Below are 20,440 nucleotides of genomic sequence, written 5' to 3' on the forward strand. Positions count from 1 at the left end.
TAGAAAGTTTCAGTCCATACGGTATTTTGCAAGAATTCGTGATGGGAAGGTGTTGGAGGAACATACTTTCCCATTTAGAGGAGTGTTTGGTGTAGAAGATGTAGTTTGTTTTGATAATAGAGGTGAGGCTGCTGTAGTTGTCCACGAACAATGTTTCTCGGTGATGTTTTTAAAAGTTTGTGTTTAAAGTTTTTCTTAGCGTTTTTGGAGAGGGTTATGAGGGTAGAGGATAATCCAGGAGTTAGGACCATGTCTAGTGAGGGGAGGATCATGAGCTATGATGGGGACAGTGCTAGGAGGCTTGATGAATTGGAATTAATGACGTCCTGGAGGTGGGGATGGTGTGTGGGAGGGGAATTCGCGTGGAACGCCGAGTCGAGGAGGTCAAGAGAGGTGGAAGAGGAAGGGTCTACGTTACAGAGAGAGAGCTTAACAGAGTAGGGCAGAGGGTCGAGCTGAGAAGGGGCACTGGAAGGTAGGAGTTTGTAGGGAGAAGAATAAGTGGGGATAGCGGAGGCTAAGGACTGTGGGTAAGTAAAAAAAATAGAGGCTGGCAAAGATGTGGGTAGGTAGGGGAGTCTAACATCAATTGTTGTGACAAAACATTAGAGAGAGAGATGCAGTGAGGAGAGGGGGTGGAAAGTGCGAGTAACTAGAGGAAGAAAATATGGTAAGAAAGTTGAGCAAGCTGTTGTATGCATAGGAATAGTTAAATAAATAGAACATCCATATGAGGTCGAACCGATAAAGGGAAGCATAAAAACATATCATTATCAATAACTTACAGGCGTATTTTTAAAAACATTTTAACAATGGGCAGCAACTCTTAAAAATAAAATAAAAATATTGATTCATCAAATAAGAATGTATATAAAAAATATAGTTATAAGAATTCATAAGTATTCTTGAATATTTAAAGTTTAGGCATGCATATATGTGAATCTACACTTACATGTCAACAAATATGTGGGGTGGAATAAAATTAATTAATTAACAATATGTGATAAAGCTAGAGAATGTACAGATATCAACACAAAAACACCCATTTGCCAATATCAATATTTGAATAAAAGATGCAGTCTAGGTAGATAACTCGAATAGGGAGGAACTGTTGAGAGATGGTGGCTCAGGATGAAGGAGCAGGTAAAGTCCTATTTTTGTGTTCATGAACTGAGGAGCAAAAACCAGTACAAAGGTAAGAGAGGAGATCGTGCAAGGAAGAGGCAGGGACAAAATGGATGTCTGAGAATTCCCAGATTCCCCTATGAGATAGCACAAAGGATACCATTGACAAAACGGACGTCAGGGAAACTCTCCATCCCCCATGGGACTTAAATACAGGCAGGTCAAGCGGCCAAGGCGGATTTTCTTTGTCATTCTCCGTTGAGTGCCCTAGCCCCAAAACTCAGCCATTAAACTCCCACTTAGTGATCCGTGTTGCAGTTAGCCACAGTGGCCCAGGGGCAACAGTCACCGGTGACTGGGAAGCGAACGGCAGGGATTCACTCGATCTTTACAGATCATGCCTCCATTGGGATGGGAGAAGCACAAACTGGGCACCAGGTGGAGACACCCCGGGCTCTTCAGAGGCGGAACGCAACGTCTTAGGCCGCCAAAGTCCTCTCTTTGCCAGACCCAGCATACCTATCCAGACACAGGGCGGGAGTGTGCCCTCCAGCTGAGGTTGACCACATGCTTCACGCCTTCTTGCCCTGGGATTCTGTGGGAGGGAGGAAAATCCAGCCCGGGATGGGCCAAGCCCAGGGGAGCGCCTCTGGTGCGAGAGTGACCAGATTGCGAACAGAATGGAACGCAATGTCTTAAGCCGCCAAAGTCATCACTTTGCCAGACCCAGCATACCTACCCGGATACAGGGCGAGACGTGCGAGAATTTGCCCCCCAGCTGAGTCGGAGCTCACGCTTCATGCCCTCACGCCCGGGCCTCTACTGGGGTGAGGAGAATCCAGCACGGAAGGGACCAAGTCACGGGGAGGCCAAGTTGAGCTCGACCGGCCGCAAGAGGAGGCCGACCTTCGCATCCCAGCAGGCCCAGCGTGACTTCGGCCTGAGCCCCCGGGCTGGTCCCGCACCCTAGGAATCCAACCCTGGCAGCACAAGAGACAGGGAAGGCAGAAGGAAAGAGGAGAGACCTATCAGGTCGTAGGAGGGGACCCACCCTCGCCACCTCGAGCCCAGCACAGTGTGTACTGCCCACAGCCTACAGGACCGTCAGGCACTGAGGGACGCATGGGATGGCAGAAGGTGCGGTCTTGCAGCGCCCTAGCATGCCGAAACTGCAGGAAATTGAGAAGGGGCCTTGCAAGAGTGTTGGAAAAAAACAGAATTCAAAGCCCCCCACGGACATCGGTGGCAATGGCGAATCAGGCTGTGCACCAGTCATCAGGTAGGATTTAACCAGTAGCTCTGTATTTGTTGTTGTGGTCGTTCTTTGGTTGAATTCTTGAGGTCGCTGAGTTGCTGTGGTCTTCCGCAATGTGAGGGTGTCGAGTAAGAGGCTGGATGGGGGGCATAAACAGGGGTTTACACAAAAATTGCGATTTCGAGCCCCGGAGCTACTTAGGCGATTTCCTGTCCGGCGGCCATCTTGTTAGCGCCCAGCCAATTACCAACCATTCCAAGTTTAAGGCTTGGAAAATGGAATGGAATGCATGATAATACTACTACAACATTCTTGTTGCATGTTTTATTTCTACTAAATGGCTCTGTTGCAGATTATATTCAGTTGCTTTCAGCAGGTCGACATGTGCCCAGAAACACGGTAATGCCGCATCATTTGTAATTCTAAATCGGGCAGAAACTATTGTTTTGGAATTAAAATTCCACTTTTATTGAGGTTTTTAAATGGTAAACTAACACTTCAACCTGTGCAATAGCGAACCATTCAGCCTCCTTAGAAAAATCAAGTAGCACAGTTATACAACACGCATCGATGCAATACAAAGTGCACGTTCGCTAAAAAATACACCAAACATTCTACCATGCACTTCAATGACAACAAAATTGTACCATACTAGCAAGAATCTGTTAAATGGGACATTTTAGACCCATCGGATGGTGCACCTAGATTGCGAAAATTCGAACCTAAAAATGTAAATAAGTTGTTAAAATATTGTTAACATAATAATTCATATTGGAAGGAGGCAACATTGTTGTAGTTCTTTTTTTTGTGCGATAGCATAAAATGAACATATTTTAGAAAAATTATTTATAATTAGAGGAAAATGTACACGCTATGGATTTGTAAATAAAAGAACATTTGTCAGAAATGTTTAATTATATTTTAAACTGCCTCCAGAATAGGTTTAATTAACGTAATTGTTCTACCTCTTCTCAACTACCATCTATGCATGCTGGAAAAGTGAGCTGCACTGGAGAGTAACAAAATGCTAGACATCATTCAGGCAGAACAGATTAACATAGTTCCAAATATCTGAAATATTTGTAATCGTGTGATGCTTTTCCATTCATACTGCTCCCTTTTGTCTTCACCATAAGCCTCAGAGGTAGGTGTATTGGTCCCAGCTCAGAGGCGTGAGAGACCAAGAATCACATCTCTACCGGTACAGTAATGAACTCGGTCATTTAATTGCAGCCTTGCAAATTTTTCTTTACATTTGAACGCAGATGTTCATCAGATACAACCTCCTGAATTCAGAAGGACATTTTTCTGAAACGACACCGGCAGGAGAAATACATCTGTACATAACACCGGAGCTATGATATTAGAGAACCACAGGCCTTGTCGTGCTACAGTTTGAAGCTTCAAACTTTGCTGAGATTAGTGAAAAACAAATTCTGGCGGATGAAATTTCAGGAGCTGTTGGATTGAATATGAGACAGCAATTTAGAACAATGAATTGCCTGTCAACTCTTCTTATTCACGTGGATTTAAACAGTGTTTAGTGCCATCCACTATTAAGGCATGCCAAGTTAATCCCAGCGCCGCATACCAGGACACCCTGGCTAGACAGCTTTATTTAATGCAAGGCGCTAGGGCTGGGGGAGCTGGTGGGTATTAAAACTCAAGCTCTCCATCCTCATGGAGCAGGAATCATTTGGGACTCACTCCACTACATTCCAGCCCCTCATCTATGACCCCTGTGAAATGGAAGGAATGAAAAGACTAGCCTGTCAAACGCCGAAACAGTCATAATCACAAATTCCCCAGTAACCTCCTTTTGTTAGGTTAAGCCTGTAAAATTATACAAAAACGAATTTAAAAATATGAAGTCACTAACCAAAAAATATTTCTTGTTCTATTAATGATTTTGAAGACCACGATTATTCCCCATGGTGTCCACTTAAATTTACAGTTAACAATAAACATGAAGACCGAGGTATCTGAATGAATTACATGGCGCATTGAGTAAATTAACTAAACTGATGCCACTGTGAGGGAGCGGCAGACAGTCCCAGGTAGTGACTCTGCTGGGCTTTCAGGTTTGGGATTTGATGGGTATGTTCAAGATGAGGTGATGTATGGGAAAATGATCATGTCAAATCCTTTACATATTCAGCATCCAAATTTGATCTTCATAAGTCACAACCCTATATGTATTTCCTGCTCGGAAACACCCTTGGGATACACCTCCAAACCATAAATGCAGTCCCAGATTTTAGTGCACTCAAAGCACAAGTGATTATCAAAAGCCCTAAAGGCAAGGAAGTGTCCTGGTTATACTCTTGACACCCCGAAAGAACAACTGGGAGTGAGATGTGGGTCCCTGACAGAGAAGGGAAGAACAGAAGATAAAATGGCCCCTTTGAAAATGGCTAGTTCCACCTAATCCAACTCAACTACTTACATAGGGTTTACAATCAATCAAATGCATGTGTCACATGCATCCCCCCCAAATTGCTTACATTGTTTTCCTCCTGTAAGTCACATCCGTCATACAATTTTTACATGCTCAGAGATACAAAAATATTTGGAGGAAGTTTTGTGGGCTCTTTTAGAAGTGTATGACAATTGCTTTTGATCCTTAGGCAGCCCTACTTGGACTGGACAGTAACTTGGACCTCGTTAAGTATACGAAGCTGTTGATTAATCTTGACTTTCCCTTTGCCAAAAGAGATCTGGCAGAAGGTGGGCAGTCCATGAGGCTCCATAGGTGGGGAATGGCCGAGAGGAATAGATACTTGCTCAATTGATTGAGGCTTCAATATATTAAATTAAGAATTACCCAAGTCTGAAAACGTTGGGGGGCAAGAACTCTTTGGCATAGAACTTTCTAGCACCCAGCACTTGCATTTACTAATAATGTTTGGAAGTATGGTTGTCCACATATCTTGTACCTAATGTTTGCTTATACAAACTTTGTGATTTTGTGATCATGTTTATGCTGTAAGAGAACATTTTACTAATAACGATGTTGTAAATGATTGCTGGATATTAACATCTTTTCAAATTTACGGAAATTGTTATGCATTTCAGTTTGACTCCGTTAATTCTGAATACAAAGTATTTAATAAAAATTATCATCAGAGGTTTAGTGAGATTCTCAAAATGAGCATAGGTTTTAAAGTCATGATTGGTAATCAACTCATCTCATTCATCAACAACTGCAAAAAGTAGGTTAGTATGGAAAATACATGTTCTGGCTATTTAACGGCCTCTTGTTATGACCCCAAGATCTCTATTCCTATCCTCACTTTGTTCAATGTGTACATGGAACCACTGAGAGCCATGATGGAGGTGTGTTCATCCATAAATAATTGGATAACATTCAACTGTAACAAAATTGTTTTCTTCACTGACTTCATCACTGTTAATCTCTGATTAGCCTCTTCATGAGAGCATGCATTGTGTACCATGCAACATAAGCCAGAGCTGTTCTCATCTGGTTAAAAGGGTACACACACACACAGTAGAAATACTGATGTCTGGACTGTATTCCAAGCCAGTATTATCTACAAAATAGATGGGAGCACATAAAAATGCCCTGCCTCTCTGAAAGCACTAGTACGTCACCAGCCGGACTCACTGTTGGGTTTAAAGACTACGAGCATGCTTCCAGCACTGCAAGAACCACTTTAATTGCCACAGAGGCAACAGTTAGCCTGAAAGGTGGGTCTCACCATTAAAGTCTTCAAAAATTGACAACCGGTATACTCCCACTCCTGCATAAAGAAAAGCAGTGATGGTAAAAGCCTCAGAAGCAAAGAAATTGTTTGGCTTGTATCATAAAGATTCAAATGAAGGTCCCACCCTGTGGAACTTCCTTCCTCAGGCTTTGAGATGTTAAGAAAACATTCTCCAGATCCCATCAATTCTCTTCTTGTTGTACGGTGCAAGATTGAATCTTTTTGGTGGAATTCAAAGCTATAAACGTCAGGTTCCTTTCATTATCATAGAGAGTGCATTAATCTTATGAGCTATTTTAACAGCATATTACGTAAAGGATTTAGCACACTAAGGGGCCGATTAGGATGGCAAACGGATCGCCACCGCCATGCAGGAGGTGGTGATCCTTTCGCCATCCTTGCCCGTCCACCACTTATTTCCCCCCCGCCAAATTACAATGGCAGGGGGGACCGTGGTGGACGGGAAGACCGTCCGCTGTTTTTGCGCCGCGTTCACCTTGCGACCATGGCGGAAAAGGTCTAATATGGTTGCGGTGTCTATCAGACACCGCCAGCCATATTAGGATGGGCTGTGGGAAATGCCTTTCCGTGGCGGCAATGCCGCCACGAAAAGGCATATGGTCCTTGCTTTGGGGGCCTGTTGGGGGCCCCCAGGGTGAAGAGGGAGGGGGGTGCGGGGTGCACATGAATGGGTACCTATGGTACCCACCTGCGTTTCACAGTACAACATGGCAGGCACCGCGCGGTCCCTTTCATGTTGTGCTGTGAAACGCACAGCATGCATTTTTGACATTGCGGCAGACGGTGCTTTCAGCACCGTCGGCCGCAATGTTAAAAATGCGGGATGCACCCGCCACTGTGGCGGGTGCATCCTAATTCGGGGCACGGTTCCTCCGCCCTTGTGGCGGACGGTCCCTGCCCCTGACAGGAAGGCGGACGGACTTTGTCCGTCCGCCATCCTAATCGACTCCTAAGTAAGTGATTGAGTTTGAGGGTCATTGATATTTATCAAACACTGGACAACAGTGATGACTGACTTCTTGTCCTCCTTGATAACTTGCAGATTTTGACAAAATTGATTATTAAGTCATATAACAACTCGTTGATTAAAATATAACTGATGGTTTGGTAGCAACAACTAAATAATTATAGGGAAATGAATGTGCTGCGCCTTCGTGTCAGAAACATAGAATACAGTCAGCTTAATATGCTCTTTGTTCAATGCAATCTAATGGTGAATGCAGTTTGAACATCTGTGACACCTGCCATTTAAACATGCAGAACAGTGTTAGCTATTGTTTAGCAACTCACACGGTATTATCATTATATTATTATTAATAGTAGCAGTAGTAGTAGTAGTATTGTACTCCACTGTAAAATAGAGTAAATGTATGTGAGCTCAGGTGCTTAATGTTATATAAACTACTTCCAATCTTATTCTTTTGTTTTTTATGAAACCTACAAGCCGACTGTCTTTAGTATCCTTATGATACATTATATAACACAGTGGTTCCCAAACTTTTGACTACGGACGACCCCCATTTAGTCACCACTGGAAGCTGGGGACCCCCAAGCAATTGTAGGATTTAATTTTCAAACATTAAAACAGTAATTCGGAAAAAAAACACACATGTGCACACAAAACAAATACTCAAATTACTAAGGATTTTAGGGGCATATTTATAAGTCCATATCACAATGAGAACGGCAATTTTTGTGATGTTCCCGTGGCGATAGGGGCTTTGCCATATTTACACTGCAGCTTTAAGCCACTTATTGTGGCTTAGCGCTGCCTTGTAATTAGGACTGGGCCGTGGGAGTTGCGGTGGGTGTTCTACCCCAACACCCATTTATTTTGATGCTGCCTTCTATTTACAAGGGCAGCGTAAATAGGAGGCAGCACCAAGATTAAGACCATGAAAAACCTGGTCTTAACTTGGCGAAACGAAATGAGGAGAAATGCGTTATGTGCTGGCCCTTCGAGCACATAAACAATCTTTAAAAAAATACATTTTGTAACTTCCATGTGTGCTGCATTAGGCAGCAAACATGGAAGTGACAAAACGGCATTTCACAATTGTTCATGTGCAGGAAGTGGGAACTTCCTGCATGTAAACAATCTTCCCCTGCACGCAGACACCCTTGCACTATGGTGCAAGGGTGCCTGCATTGGCACTACACTGCTAAATGTAGCACCAGTGAAGGGGGAAACACAAGACTGTACCATATTTTTGTAAATATGGTGCAGCCCTGCGTTTCTGAGGTGGCGGAGCATGTCGCTAAGCCAAGGAGGTTAACGACATGCTCCGCCAATTCTATTGTAAATATCTCCTTAGTATTTTATATTGAAAGAAATTCCACTAAAAAACATTTTAAAGGGAAGGTTGGCGCTGCATCTCCAAGACTAACTTTTGAATCGTTGATTTTATTTTGCAGTACGAGGCTCCTGCCAGGGCCAGACTGGAAACCTAAATAAGCGCTGGCAAATATTCTCAGACCAGTCCCTATGTGGTGAACACCAAGTGCAGTGACTGAGCCTGACCACTGCAAAAGGGGCTTTGGGAGGCTCACCCCCCCAAAAAATTTCGGTAACAGTGGTGCAGTCTAAAAAACATTTATCATTATATAATGAATTGTATTAGCTTTTAAAGAATAGTAAATAAAGACCTAACTATGCTCCAGGATATGACAATCTTTGTTGGGGTTCTTCAATGATTCCCTTATTATCACCCTCCAACAGGGCCTCTCATCTCACCATAGCCCCTCTGTCACATGTATTTCATTTGTTTTATAGCATCTCTCTCATACCATTATAGGATGTCAAAGCACTTTACATCACACACATATAGAGACAATGAATCATACGTGAAAATCAGTGTATAGAAAATATTACATAACGCAAAGGGGACTACAAAGTGTAGGATTCACATATCATTCATACTGCTAGGCATTTGTATAGAGTGTTTGGTCTGGTGAAGCACAAACTCAGGATTCAGAACATAACACAGTGGTTAGCATTGACGTTAACATAAAAAATGTATTTCCACCCAAATAAACCTTTTTAACAGCATCCGAATAATTATAGACTGGGGAAAAAACATAAGTTACTAACTTGTACCATGCAGTTTGCAAGCAGCCCTTTGATGAGAGTTTATAGGTCACTGTGCTAGATTACGTTTTCCCTTATGCATTGCGCAGTAACAAAAGAATATCTGTGACAAAATCAGAAACCCACTGACCTATGCACATAAAATACAGTTTTTTAAAATGCATGGTACACGTTCTTTGCAGTAGGCATATTAACTCTCTGTGCTACATTAGATAAGTCTAAGCTGCCGCTGGACAAAACTCTCAACTCTCTTCAACAGATACATTAATCACTGGCATTTTCATGACACTTTTATTGTTGCTCGAAAACTGCTAATTATGCTAGGAACTTTGCAGTGCTTTTCAAACTGCTGCCTGGGGACCCCTGGGAATGTGCCATGGACCCCTGGGGGTCTGCGGACCACAGTTTGGGAAACTCTGATATAACACGTTCCACATCACCCGCCTCCTCCCACTTCAGTTTATGATGTGGCTCTTTGTGTATTCGTTTAGAAATGACTGTGATATATCTCCCCCACCCCCATTCCAGATCGGGTGGTAATCTTGATTCGACTGTTAACAGAAGTTAATATAGCTTTATAGCACGCCGTAGAGGGCTATACCGGCTAATAAAGTCCCTCTCCAGGTTTCGGCGAGGGCCTTTAACAAGGGAGAGAGACTTTAATAGCCGGTATAGCCCAGCTACGAAGGGCTATAAGGCTATTAGAACATTCTGCCACTAGAGGGCAGAATGTTCTAACAAAAGCGAACAAAGCCTTATGGGAGCGTGAGGGGATTGGAATCCCCTCAGGCTCCCTGAAGCCTTTGTTCACAGCCAGAGCTGTGAACAAAGAAACATTGGAATGTTGGAGCTCCAGGCTTATACCAGCCATTATAAGCCCGGAGCACTCCATTGTTTTCAATGGAGCTCCCAACATTCCAATGTTCTAATAATGGTTATAAGTAATGTGTAAAACTTCAGTCACATGTGTTTTCTCATGCACATGTCACCAGGAAAACCTGGAGAAACAGTACAGATGAAATGGCACAAAAGGCCAGAAAAGAGTTGGGAGTCGATGGGAATAACACCGATTTCCACATGTATTCCTCATTCCACTTCAGAATGGTGTGATAATTCCCACCCCAAAAATTATCGCACTCTGCAGTATTGGGGATCTCTGAGTGCACTATTACAGCATAGGGAGACCTTCCACTTCCAATATTGAGAAAATAAAAAAAGTTATTTGACCAAAAACCACTAGCATCCTAATAAAAATATAATATAAGCAGCAATTTTATCTGGAATGTTTCTTGGGTGAAGTTTGTGCCCGTGCATGCAAAATGAAAACCACCAAGCATAAACTAGTCCCAGGTGCAGGGTTATCAATTAATGCAGTGCCCCATGCACGCTGAATCTACCCAAATGCACACGTGAGAAAGTGAAGCAAAGTCACAGAGCGACGGATTCACCCACCCTCTGGCAGTATGTCCTGCTCATAAACCCTTGAGAAGGACCTGAATGTTTAAATGCAGTCCCAGAAGCAATAAACTTATGGGGGGCCAGAGTTTCCTCTATTAGGCTCTGTGTTGACTAAGGCCAGGGCGGAGTTCATTTAACTCCGCAAAGGGACCAAAAAACTCTGCCGCAATATCAGCTGGGTGTATTTGGTCATGCCATTCACTGTGATTTTAAGAGCTGGGTGTTTGTCACGCACTGTAAAATCAGACCAAATGACATGATGCGTAGAGCAAGAGGGCACTGCTTCTTTTTTTGCCGCTTGAGTAGCTTTCTCAATGTGAGCGGCCATGACCATCTGCGACTGCACGCATTGAGAAATCTGACTGCTCGCGCTAAGAAATTTCGCCGGGAGGCGGGCTAGGAAAATATTCCGCTCCGTGTAACATTCCGCAAATGGAGCAGAGTTCACCGCCCAGGCCTGGTGTGGGTCCAAGCCCCAGTCAAAGTCAGTATAAATGCGGACCCCCCTTCCCTACCAAGCTACCTGGTGAGCAGAAGACAACATGCCCCATAGGAGCTAGTTGGCCCTTGCACTCGTCTGCATAATGGAAAGCTCTCCTTTGAATGATGGAAAGCTTCGGTTTTAATTTCTTTGTAGTTTTATACTGCGCAAACTCGACAAAAGGTATCAGAGCACTTTACATGAGCACCATTTGCATTACAGACAGACACATGAATTTTTAGGCCTTGGGAGATTAAGTGATTTACCGAGAAGAAAAGAATATTTGAACTTCCCGCCAGATTCGAACCTAGGGGCATATTATCAAGGGGGTTTATCTCCGCTTTTTTGGCTTTAAAAGCGAAGAAAGCGGAGATAAAATTATCTCCCTATTACCTAGCTGTCGCTAACACCAGTTAGCGACAGCTAGTAGGAGATAGCGACCATCTTGGGCCCCACTTTGCATGTCAGTGATATTTATAACTAATGACATGCAAAGTGGGCGTGCCAAGATGTTAGCGACTGGAAACAGTCGCTAACATCGCTATCTCCTATTACCAACTTTTGGAGATATTCCCGCTAAGCGCAAATATCTCCAAAAGCTAACACCTGCCCTGAGCAGTTCTTAGTCATGTTATCTAATGGGAGGTGGATAACATGGCTAAGAGCATTAGGCCAGTAATGCATGAATATCGCTGACTTTTCAGCGATATTCATGCATTGAGGCCGATTTTTATCGCATTTGCGATAAACCTTGGGAATAGCAAGGTTTATTTGCGATAAAATTCGACGCAGCTCAGCTGTAAATTTTTGTCTCTAACCAAGCAATAGCGATAATTATCGCTATTGTTTGGTAACATGCCCCCTAGTTCCCCTGCTTCAGAGGCGTCTCTGTAGCCCTTAAGTAACATCCTCTCCATCCTTGGCACCACTGAATTTTATTTTATGCTTGTGTAACAACAATTTTTTTATCGACTGCAGAGGAAATGGCATTTATGGGTAATTTTGCCATATATCAGTTTGAATGCGAACATATCTTTTATAATCTGTATTTAATGCCTCTGTAGCTGGTAGCTCAACTTCTCACCTGAAGGCCGACATTATCTGCTTGTCCTTCTTTTAGAATCTGAGATATGAAAAGCCCTGAGTTAAATTCAAGTCCTCCTCTTACACTGAGTCCAAGTCCTTCAGGATGCAGCCGATCGAGCCTCACCTCCTTTAACTTTCTGCAAAAAGTACAATGTTTCATGAAGTCCAGCTATAACACATACATTGCTCCTGCAAGTCGTAGATGGATATTTTTAAAGGATGAGATCCATATGAAGATAGATACAGTTGCACAAACATATTTTGGATTTTTCCTGACCAACTGTTTTATTCAAATTCAGATGTCTTGTAATGCAAATTACACACTGACTGGCATAACATAACATTATATAAACGTTGCCTTTGTAAACAAAGAAACATTTTTTGCTTATGGAAAAAAGAAAGATAAGTCACTGCTATTTCACAAAATGTGTTTGATTATTATTTTGGATACTGAATACACATTCTAAACCACTTAACAAAATTGATAATAAATATGAATGTTTACAAAATACAACTGAAACTGAATGGAACGTATTTATTTAGTTTACATACCACCAGATTTGCAAACCCATAAATAAAAGCATTATCAAAGGTTTAATAAATTATACTGCCGCTAAACACAGTGGGACATATTAACAATGATGGCGATAAATAAAAGCAAAGCACGCTTAGCGTTTTTTTATCTATCGCTGTCTATCGCTGTATTATATTGCCCTGTTAGCACGTTATTTACAACGCATTTCCCCAGGGCGATATAATTACCAGCGATAGCGGGGAAATCGCTGTTTTTCAGGGAACGTCGCTGGTTTTCCAGCAATGTTCCCTGCAAAATGGCGATAACCTTGCTGATACGTCCCTATGATCGTATCAGCACAATCCACCCCCCATGTTAAGCATAGGTAGGTCAGGATTTTGGCAGACGTTAGTTTTTGATGAAAACCGCTGTTTTCTCCAAAATCTGACATGTGCTAAAATCATGTTGTAAATATAGCGATGTGAACATCAGCAATATTTGCAAGGGTACGCCCAGTGATGCCCACTTTGCATCTCATTAGAGATGCAAAGGGAGGCGTTGGGAAAAAGGGTGCTAACATGCGATTATGCATGTTAGCACCCTCCTGTAAATAGGGCGATAGTTTTATCTCAGTTTTTTTGGCTTTTTAAGACAAAAAGGCAGAGATTTAGCCCTTGTAAATATGCCCCAGTGATGTTTATGTGAAAAGTTACAAGGAAAGAGTAAGCGGGGAAGTGGAACAGATATCTTCTGAAATAATACAAAAATGTTCTGTTCATGAAACCAAGACAGTCCCTATCGGTCCCTTAGGTACAGGTGTTATCTGGCAAAAGGGTTGGTAATTTTCACTGACGTGCAATTAAGTATCATATTTTATAGTTTAAATCGTGTGCATATTTTCTCTATTTAATTTTGTGTTTGTGAATGCTTTTTTCCAGCAGCAAGAAACAATGTTCATATTTTGTTTATTTGTAGACAAAATACAAATATTGGGGCTTGAGGAAAGGCCTTCAGAATTAAGCAGTGCTTAACTTGTCAGGCGGCTGCCACTAGCTAGCTATAGTTAGGTGGTCTATTTTTCCAAAGGATGTGTATATTATACATATATATATATATATATATATATATATCCACTTCAAAGCAAAAAGTAAGCGCGCTCTCAGCAGTGATAGACTCTGTACACGTTAGGGTTCACCTCCGTGTTTATAAACACAGAGGTGAAACCTAACGAGTACAGAGTCCATCATTCCTGAGAGCGCGCTTACTTTTTGCTTTGAAGTGGGTGTCAACAGCAGGTGTGCTCCGTCGGCGTGCGTGCCACCCTCCACGGTTCCAAGAAGCTTGGAAGGAGTATTTTTTTGTTTGGATATCTATATAAATATAAATGTAAATGTTCGTTTATTCAAAATCGCAAATCTCCGAAAGTTATTCACCGATTGAATTGAAATTTTGACATAACGTTGGATTCGATTAAGCGTGTGTTTATACATACACAACATGAGATTAGAATACGCACGTGTCCAATACGTGCGTGTTTTTAATCAACAGGCTGAACAGACACTATCGATTTCGTTGCTGCGCAACCACTACAAGGGACGCATAGAGACAATAGTCTACATATATTAGGATGCACAGTTGGTGTCAGGATGGCAAAACGGGAAGTGGGTGGAGGGAGGGGGGAGGAGTTGGTTCACTTTGTAACATTAAGAAAGGACTCATAGAGACAATAGTCTACATATATTAGGATGAACAGTTGGTGTCAGGATGGCAGACCTGGAAGTGGGTGGAGGGAGCGGGGGGGAGTTGGTTCACTTTGCAACATTAGCGCGTGTTTATATATACATAACGTGACAATAGTCACAAAAATATATTGTGTGCCCACAAGCGTTGTGAAATTAAACATATTAGAAACGTGCGCTTACTCTTTTCTTTCTCTTCCATTTAACCAGACTGAGCCACAGCAACGCGTGGCAGGGTACAGCTTGTATATATATATATATATATATATATATAGATATATATATATATATATATATATATATATATATCTATATATATATATATATATATATATATATATTCCAGGACAATCCGATAAAGGCGCTGCAGAAATCCATCGGGGGCAATGAAATAAAAACATGCACACCTGTGAGAGTTAAAATCAGCAGCAGTGATGGTGCAAGGAGGAGGTTTGGAGAAATACTTAATGGTTTGGTTCTACCGTAAGCAACGCACCTCCAGCAAGTGCGCCAGTGTCTACCCGTCAGGAACCGTCTTTTTGTGCCGTGAAAGCGATTAAGGGTGGACAGGTGACGCCAGAGACCTGCTCTGGCATGGATCACAGCAAAGCCTTCAAAGTGGGTTTCGCTAGTGGCACAACTGACTTTGCATCATAAACGACAGAAACAGAAGCAGTTACCCATTGGAGGGTTAAAAAAGAAAGCTTGAAAAATACAAGTACCACAATGCTCGGCGGCTCACTATGGGCGTCCCATCGGGGGCGATGTAATAAAAACATGCACACCTGTGAGAGTTAAAATCAGCAGCAGTGATGGTGAATTCCGTGAAGCGTAATCCTTTGAAAAAGTTCTTGGTAGAACGAAACATGTCAGGATGCTGAAGGAATAAAAAGGACAATGAATGCAAGCTCAGTTGCGGTGTGCGGCTAATTTCTTCTCTGCAAGGAGGAGGTTTGGAGAAATACTTAACGGTTTGGTTCTACCGTAAGCAACGCACCTCCAGCAAGTGCGCCAGTGTCTACCCGTCAGGAACCGTCTTTTTGTGCGGTAAAAGCGATTAAGGGTGGACAGGTGACGCCAGAGACCTGCTCTGGCATGGATCACAGCAAAGCCTTCAAAGTGGGTTTCGCAAGTGGCACAACTGACTTTGCATCATAAACGACGGAAACAGAAGCAGTTACCCATTGGAGGGTTAAAAAAGAAAGCTTGAAAAATACAAGTACCACAATGCTCGGCGGCTCACTATGGGCGTCCCATCGGGGGCGATGAAATAAAAACATGCACACCTGTGAGAGTTAAAATCAGCAGCAGTGATGGTGAATTCCGTGAAGCGTAATCCTTTGAAAAAGTTCTTGGTAGAACGAAACATGTCAGGATGCTGAAGGAATAAAAAGGAAACTGAATGCAAGCTCAGTTGCGGTGTGTGGCTAATTTCTTCTCTGCAAGGAGGAGGTTTGGAGAAATACTTAACGGTTTGGTTCTACCGTAAGCAACGCACCTCCAGCAAGTGCGCCAGTGTCTACCCGTCAGGAACCGTCTTTTTGTGCCATGAAAGCGATTAAGGGTGGACAGGTGACGCCAGAGACCTGCTCTGGCATGGATCACAGCAAAGCCTTCAAAGTGGGTTTCGCAAGTGGCACAACTGACTTTGCGTCATAAACGACGGAAACAGAAGCAGTTACCCATTGGAGGGTTAAAAAAGAAAGCTTGAAAAATACAAGTACCACAATGCTCGGCGGCTGACTATGGGCGCCCCATCGGGGGCGATGAAATAAAAACATGCACACCTGTGAGAGTTAAAATCAGCAGCAGTAATGGTGAATTCCAAGAAGCTTAATCCTTTGAAAAAGTTCTTGGTAGAACGAAACATGTCAGGATGCTGAAGGAATAAAAAGGAAAATGAATGCAAGCTCACTTGCGGTGTGTGGCTAATTTCTTCTCTGCAAGGAGGAGGTTTGGAGAAATACTTAACGGTTTGGTTCTACCGTAAGCAACGCACCTCAAGCAAGTGCGCCAGTGTCTACCTGTCAGGAACCGTCTTTTTGTGCCGTGAAAGCGATTAAGGGTGGACAGGTGACGCCAGAGACCTGCTCTGGCATGGATCACAGCAAAGCCTTCAAAGTGGGTTTCGCAAGTGGCACAACTGACATTGCATCATAAACGACGGAAACAGAAGCAGTTACCCATTGGAGGGTTAAAAAAGAAAGCTTGAAAAATACAAGTACCACAATGCTCGGCGGCTCACTATGGGCGTCCCATCGGGGGCGATGAAATAAAAACATGCACACCTGTGAGAGTTAAAATCAGCAGCAGTGATGGTGAATTCCGTGAAGCGTAATCCTTTGAAAAAGTTCTTGGTAGAACGAAACATGTCAGGATGCTGAAGGAATAAAAAGGAAAATGAATGCAAGCTCAGTTGCGGTGTGCGACTAATTTCTTCTCTGCAAGGAGGAGGTTTGGAGAAATACTTAACGGTTTGGTTCTACCGTAAGCAACGCACCTCCAGCAAGTGCGCCAGTGTCTACCCGTCAGGAACCGTCTTTTTGTGCCATGAAAGCGATTAAGGGTGGACAGGTGCCGCCAGAGACCTGCTCTGGCATGGATCACAGCAAAGCCTTCAAAGTGGGTTTCGCAAGTGGCACAACTGACTTTGCATCATAAACTACGGAAACAGAAGCAGTTACCCATTGGAGGGTTAAAAAAGAAAGCTTGAAAAATACAAGTACCACAATGCTCGGCGGCTCACTATGGGCGTCCCATCGGGGGCGAGGAAATAAAAACATGCACACCTGTGAGAGTTAAAATCAGCAGCAGTGATGGTGAATTCCGTGAAGCGTAATCCTTTGAAAAAGTTCTTGGTAGAACGAAACATGTCAGGATGCTGAAGGAATAAAAAGGAAAATGAATGCAAGCTCAGTTGCGGTGTGCGGCTAATTTCTTCTCTGCAAGGAGGAGGTTTGGAGAAATATATATATATATATATATATATATATATATATTCCAGGACAATCCGATAAAGGCGCTGCAGAAATCCAAACAGCAAATACGGACACGGACCCAAAAGTAAGTGCAAGAATAGGTTTATTCCTCGGTGTTCTTAGTCGCCATGACGTGTTTCGCGCTTCTACGAGCGCTTGATCACATGACACAGCTCTTACAGGAAATTGGTTTAAATACATTTGAATCAATCGGTCACATGTATTGGCCTACAATAGAAACAGAAGAGTTTTGTAGTTTTGACATGCCCACTACAAATACATTATTCAAACGTTTCCAAAATACATAAATACGGTTGCTGTAATTATTACGTAGCTAAAAACATGTGCAAAATAGTTGTATTGATAAATAGTTTAAAACCATATCCTGATAAAAAACGGTAAATAGTGCAATAAGGGTGTGCAAAAACGTATTAAAAAAAAGATTTTTTTAAATAGAATTGTCAACAAAGCAGCGCTAAAGATTTAGTTAATTACCCTTGGGCAGGAAAAAAACCCATTAATTAGGCAATGGAGCCCCATTGCTCAATGTAAGTTCTTAAATGGGGTTATGTGACACTTTTAATGTCTGTATGTGCGAACAAAGCAAGAGAATGTGGGGGTTTAACAGCAAAGTCAAAATAGCGGTATAAATACTAGAGATGACCTAAGCTATTATCAGAGTCTCCCTTTCTGACCATGGTGGTGTGATTGTTAGAATGACGGTATAAATACCAAAAAGAGTAGTCCTCCCCTGACATATTGATTAAACCAGATCTGGGAATTACATTTGTGCAGCGGTCCTCGTTATGTTTTGGACTCATAAACTTTTACATCATCATCACAATGCAACCTGTGAAGCGTGCATATCACGATACATGTCACCAAACAGAATCTTATAAATTCGCCAATCAATAAAAACCTTAAAATGGTTACATAAAGGCTAAAAGAATGAAATTCATTGTTAGAATATATGTATATAGACAAGTAAAAAGTTTCTATCTCTAATAAAATTTTGTTTTAACTAAATATAGATTAAATATCAATCAATAAATATTTATCTAAAAAGTACCGCTAAAAAGTATTAAATTCAATGTATTCCCTGTTGGTGATAATGTTATTGTCACTTTTATTTTATAATTTTATAATCAGTTCTTAGTTAATAAAAGTCCTGAGGGGGATGACCCATTATAAACATGTATGCAAGTCCTCTGTGATGTTAAGTCCAAAGGGATGCTTGGTATTGAGGTCAAGTATGTAGCGAGTCTCTAAGCGGCGCAGTTTCTCCTCCCTGTTACCCCCTCGTCTGCTTGCTGGTACACAGTCTATTACAAAGTATTTCAACTCCTGACTTTTGGAACTATGTTTTGTCTTAAAGTGTCTTGCCACAGGGTATGTATTGTCCTTATTGCAAATTGCTCGCAAATGTTGAAGAATCCTTTTGTGTACGGGGAGTTTTGTGCTACCCACGTAGAGCAGATTGCAAGGACAAGACAAGACATATACGGCAAACTCTGTTTTGCGCGTGAGTACTTTGTCTATTTTGTGTTCCTTTAAGTCAAAGGGTGAGAGGTAACTAGTTTTGTTTACTGCTTGTTTGCAGGCTTTACATACTTTGCAGTTAAAGAACCCTGCATGGGTCTGAAGCCAGTTAGTGGATTCTAGGACTTCAGGACTGGTTTTAACCAATTCGTCCTTCATAGATTGCCCTCTACAGTATGTTACTGAAGGTCTTTTGCGGAGACTTTTCCCTATTACAGGGTCACTTAAGACTAGAGGCCAATTTCTGTTGATAATTGACTCAATCTGTCTATGCTGGGTGTTGTATTGCATAATAATTCTGAATTCAGGTTTGGGTTCTGTATTGTTGCCAGTGGGTGACGTTACATCCGAATCCCCACTCAGGAGAGCCAATTTGTTTTTCTGCCCTGATTTGGATATGGCTGCATTGACTACACTTTCTGAGTAGCCCCTCTCAATGAATCTGGTTTTACTTTCTTGTTGGGCCTCCCTCAGATCCTCTTCCCTACTATGTATGCGCTTAAGTCTCAGCATCTCCCCGTAGGGGATACTGCTGATAAGGTGTTTTACATGTGCGCTGCTCGCATGAAGGGTAGAGTTTCCCGCAGTTAACTTGTGGTGAAGCTTGGTTTCTATCTTATTGTGGTCAATGAATACTTCTATATCCAAAAAAGTGATGGAAGTTTTACTGATGGTGGCTGTAAATTGCAAATTCAGATTATTAGTATTTATGGCTGTCACAAAGCTTTCTGCTGACTCCTGACTTCCCTTCCAAATCACAAAAAGGTCATCTATGTATATATATATATATATATAATCTACTGCCGGTCACCAGTAGATAGTTATAGTTCCCAATAACTTTTGCGCCGGTTGACGAATCTTCGCAAAAGTTTCAAAACTAGTGGCCCGCTTCAGGCAGATCCTATCCTGAAAGTTTTGGGGGGATTCAGTAAGTGGGGGCTCAGAAAAAAGGGGGTCCCAAAACACGTTTTCTCCATGTTATTTACCATAGGAAACTTTAGACACTGCTACCGCCCAAACTGCTGAAACAAAATTATACCAAATTTGGCAAAAAGGTAGCTCTTGTTTCAGAAAGAACTCTTTTTGTTAAATGGTGTAAATCCATTCAGTAGTTCCTGAGTAATAAAAAAAAAGAGGTTAGAAAATCAATTTCACATAGGAACCTTTAGACACGGCTACAGCTTGCACTGCTGAACGGAATTACACCAAATTTGGCAAAAAGGTAGTGCCTGGTTCAGAAAGAACTCTTTTTGGTAAATGGTGTAAATACGTTCAGTAGTCACAAAAGTATAGGGTTTCCCTCATCGACCATAGTACTTCAATCAAGAAATTCTTCTAAATCAATTTCTAAAGTACACTTGTGACAACCAAAAGAGCAGTACATAATGCTTTTTATTTTCTCAGAAAAATGTTTTATTTCATTTTTATAAA

At 42.1% G+C, this 20,440-nt stretch overlaps 1 protein-coding gene across 1 annotated transcript in view; it reads right to left on the reverse strand.

The window, feature by feature from the left end:
* The window catches only part of USH1C (USH1 protein network component harmonin), a 697,039-nt gene that overhangs the window by 508,501 nt on the left and 168,098 nt on the right, over nt 1-20,440 (reverse strand). Inside the window, exon 4 of the mRNA XM_086954146.1 lies at nt 12,238-12,376. Within this exon, the coding sequence (XP_086810272.1) occupies nt 12,238-12,376 (139 nt within the window). The remainder of the gene's footprint in view (nt 1-12,237; nt 12,377-20,440) is intronic.

The sequence above is a fragment of the Lissotriton vulgaris genome, chromosome 2_1 (assembly GCF_964263255.1).
Source record: "Lissotriton vulgaris chromosome 2_1, aLisVul1.2, whole genome shotgun sequence".
Taxonomy (NCBI): Eukaryota; Metazoa; Chordata; class Amphibia; order Caudata; family Salamandridae; genus Lissotriton; species Lissotriton vulgaris.